This window comes from Macadamia integrifolia, unplaced genomic scaffold (assembly GCF_013358625.1).
Source record: "Macadamia integrifolia cultivar HAES 741 unplaced genomic scaffold, SCU_Mint_v3 scaffold2618, whole genome shotgun sequence".
Taxonomy (NCBI): domain Eukaryota; kingdom Viridiplantae; phylum Streptophyta; class Magnoliopsida; order Proteales; family Proteaceae; genus Macadamia; species Macadamia integrifolia.
The window spans coordinates 17,902-22,118 of record NW_024868836.1 but is presented as its reverse complement, the minus strand read 5'-3'; the positions used below and the strand labels follow the sequence as shown (position 1 = coordinate 22,118).

Sequence of the window (4,217 nt, the reverse complement as noted above, 5' to 3'; positions counted from 1 at the left end):
CAAAATATATATATATATATATATATATATATATTTACCTGGCGAAGGACTTTCTTTGTCGTTTCTTCGTCCAATGAAGCGGTCGCCATTGTTGTACGGCCTCTGAAGGTCGTAACGGTAGCAGACTTAAGGGTAAGGAACCACGGACAAGGAGTAGGTTTTAGGGTTTTAACACTTTCAGGTGTAAGACACTGGCCGCGTTTGGAAACACTATTGTCTTGTGGGTTTTTGAGTCTGAAAGTAGTGTTAGTGTTTGTTTGGAAGAAAAGCTTCTGAAGTTCTGAGTCTTCTGACTCAAAAGAATGAAGTCACACTTTTCCTTCGCCGCGCGATCGAGGGAGGACCCAAGAATGCATCAAAATAAAGGTATCAAGCGGTCAGGCCAGGCCGGGCCGGGTCATTCTGATTAGGTCTAATTAGGGTCGGTCAATTTTTAGGATTGCATCGTGAATGCTCACTCAGCTAAATGGGTTTAACTAGAGTGGCTATGGTACCGTTGATAATCGAGTCGATCGGTCTCAAGCTCCATTTGGGCTATCATAAACAAGCCTTAATCGAGCCTTAATCCGGCTATAAACCTATTTAACTTTAAACGGACCCTCTTTAAAATTAGTCTATTAAATGTGTTTGAAAATAAATACCAATAAAATGAGACAAAGATAAAAGAAATATCCCACAATTAAAATAGACAAAAATGGGTAAAGAAACTAAGTTACTAAGATACTGGGTCTTTAACCCACGGAACTCATATCAATTAAACTACGCCTACATAACCCAAGTTCAAATCAATTAAACTATACTTGAAAAAAGATGAATATTCAAATAACATCACCACCATTGCAACTTTATATATCACATAGCTTTAACACTAAATACAAATAGTATTAACAAAAAAAAATACAAGTAATATTAAAATGGTTGGGCTAGGTCGGGCTTAAATAAATTGGTTCAAGTCAGGTTTGTAAATGTGTTGAGCCAATCGGGTGTTCGTCGGGCTAGGTGGCTGCACCGTGTACTACCTATTTATAAATGTGTCGAGCTCAAGCTCCACACATTTATTAATCAAGCCAATCTAAATCGGATCATAAACATATCAGACTCGATCGGATCTACCGGTGTGGGCCTAGAATTGACACCCCTTCATTAATCCACCTTTTTAGTAACCATTAAATTTTCTTTTGGTAGAAAGTAGACGTTGGATAATAATCATTAAATCTAGGCCTTTGAATAAATGTCTGAACAGACACTAACAGCTATGTATAATTATATATCCAAAACTAATATACTTAACTATTTAATTTTGATATTCCCAAAACTAATATACTTAACTATTTAATTTTGATATACCCAAAACTAAAATATTACAGATGCCATAATATGAATATACATACAACATAAAGGGGGGAAATATCAAATTTAGTACATGTGTATATAGCCTGATTGTTTGAAATTTTTAAATGGAAGAAATTAGCAAACATTATCGCCAGAGAAATAGCTCATAACGGTGACTAGTTAGAGAAGAAAAAGAATTGTTGTCAAGAGTTGAAACCAAAAGTGTAGCCAGAGAAGGAGATTGTTGAAGAAGGCGAACTGTATTGAGGGAAAAGTTGGTCTTCTTCTTCTCTCAACTAACTTAAGTGAACAGTTAACAAAGTAAAAACCAAAACACTTGTCAAGGGAGATTGTTATTGAAGTGGAAGACTAATGCCAGAGAAGTTCATTGTCTTGTTCGCTCAACAAACCCAAGGTAGTGTCATTCTACAATGGTGGATCTATAAAATAGTAAATCTCTCTCTATCTCTCTCTGTCTCTCTCTCTGTCTTCACCCTTGTTCATATTCCAATGATGAAATTTATGTCACAACATTGAACTCTGAATTCGCAAGCCGAACGTCTTTTTGTATGATGAATATATTCTTGACATAAGCTATAAAATTAATTAAACATTTAGGGCTCGTTTGATAACGTTTCAAGAAACGGTACAAAAACAGAACAAAAAGCATTTGATAAAACTGTTTCATTACACTTGTTTTTAGAAATAAAAATTGAAATTTATACCTATTTATGGTTCAATAAATGACATAGGTCTACTTGTTTTGCCGTTTCTGGAAACTACTTGTGGCCATTATTTCGCTGGTTACTATCGATTTTCAAAAATATGACTTATCAAACACCTTCAATTCCGTTTCTGTTTCTAGAAACAAAAATTTATGTTTCTACCGTTTCTTGAAACAGAAACGGTAAAAACGTTATCAAACAGGCCCTTATATGTGATGGTTAAACTAATATGGAGATTATTTATAAATCCTTACTCCATGTGATTTCAAGTTTTGAATGGTAAATAGTACTGTTGGAAAAATTTTTGTTCCTTCTGCTTGGTCCACCAGAAGATCCCTTGTGAAAAGTTGCATGTACACTCTCAAACCTAGTTTGTTTCAATTTTTCTTCCTCTTGAGTGCAAATGGAAATGAGCTCATTTAGGCTCCAATCGTCCTTCAGTGCAATGTAGGTATATTGGATAACCTTATACTGACTAGGGAGGGTATTCAGTGCAATGTGTACAATATATTCTTCATCGATCTGTATTCCAAGATCCTTAAGTTTACCAGCATTAGTAGCTACACCCAAAATGTATTCTCTAACACTCCCACATCCATCATACCTTGTATTCATTAGCCTGGTCATCAATGTGGTTTTCTCAGCTTTCTTGTTGTGTTGAAATCTAGCTTTAATAGCATCCAGGAATTCTTTTGCAGTGTCTTTGATCTTTATGTTCCCACGTATAATTTCAGGAACTGCCTTTTTTAAAACCAGTATGCACTTTCTGTTTGCTTTAGTCCATTTCTTAAACTTGGTCCTTTCAGCACTTCTGCTCGAGTCTGTGAGAGGCTCAGGTTTAGGCTCCCTAAGTGCCAAGTCTAAGTCAAGAAGACCTAAATGCAATTCTAATTCCTCCACCCACTTTTGATAGTTGTTACCAGTAAGTATTGGGATGGAAGATACATAACTTGAGGGAATGGCCATCTTACTACAGCAGTAACAACAACACAATACATGCCAAATATCAAAATATAAACCATAATATAAAAGCATGTAATACCATCAATATATTTTAAATAAGAGTTACAACTAAAAATGTATCCCTATCCTTTGGGACAGGAATTAGCTGATGCTCTTATATTCTTCTTTTAACTGTGAAAACAACACTAACTTTGGAATTCAATCACCTTTGGGCAAAAGAACTCCAAATTCAATGTCCCTTTCTGAAATGTGGATGATTATCCTCAAACCTTAATGACATAACCTTTGGGAAAGTATCATCTTTACTGTTGGGGAAGATACAATCGAACTGAATGTACCACTTTGGTGGGTTTCACTCAGTTCTATCATATCTTTCCCATTGGAGATGTATATCTTTATGTTCAAAACATACATATAAATATGTCACTAGGACAACAATAACCATACAAAAGTCACAACCGCAACTACATTCCTATCCTTTGGGCTAAGAATGCACTGGTCCTCTTGTAAATTCATATTTACTGTGAAAAGAACAATAACTTTTGAAATCCCCTCACCTTTGGGCTTAGGAACCTCTAGGTTACTGTCATTTTCTTAACTTTGGTGACATCACCTTTGGGCAAATGTCACCTACATTGCTACTCTGTGGAAAATCATGAAATAATAAAATGTACCACTTTGGTGGATTCCACCTCATCATTTCATGGTTTCCTAAAGCAAAATTATTTTGCAACTAAGAATGAGCGGAACCTTACACCCTTTTCTATATTAACATATCTATTTTTCAAAGCATTGATTTATGCCATTTTGTTTCAATGATTGAAACTAAATACAACATAAAATTTCAAATAAACATGTCATATTAAAAATTAGATCATTAAATGTGGCCCGAAACAAGGAATCCAACGCAAAAAACAGATTTCAATTTGGCCTTAAAACGAACCTTTAAATGAAATTTAAAGTAGTTTAAATAAAAAAATCCAAAAGGAACAAATTGAAACCAAATACAAGATAAAATTTCAAATAAATATGTCATATTAAAAATTAGATCATTAAATGTGGCCCGAAACAAGGAATCCAACGCAAAAAACAGATTTCAATTTGGCCTTAAAACGAACCTTTAAATGAAATTTAAAGTAGTTTAAATAAAAACTCAAAATGAACAAAAACCAAACAAGGCTTTAAGTTTTTTTTTTT

The 4,217-nt window shown here is 34.3% G+C and overlaps 1 protein-coding gene across 1 annotated transcript in view; it reads right to left on the bottom strand.

Moving 5' to 3' along the window:
• The window catches only part of LOC122066855 (la protein 1-like), a 15,143-nt gene extending 14,825 nt beyond the window's left edge, over nucleotides 1–318 (bottom strand). The window contains exon 1 of the mRNA XM_042630680.1: nucleotides 39–318. Within this exon, the coding sequence (XP_042486614.1) occupies nucleotides 39–89 (51 nt within the window). The 5' untranslated portion in view covers nucleotides 90–318. The remainder of the gene's footprint in view (nucleotides 1–38) is intronic.
• Between the last annotated feature and the right edge of the window lie 3,899 nt (nucleotides 319–4,217).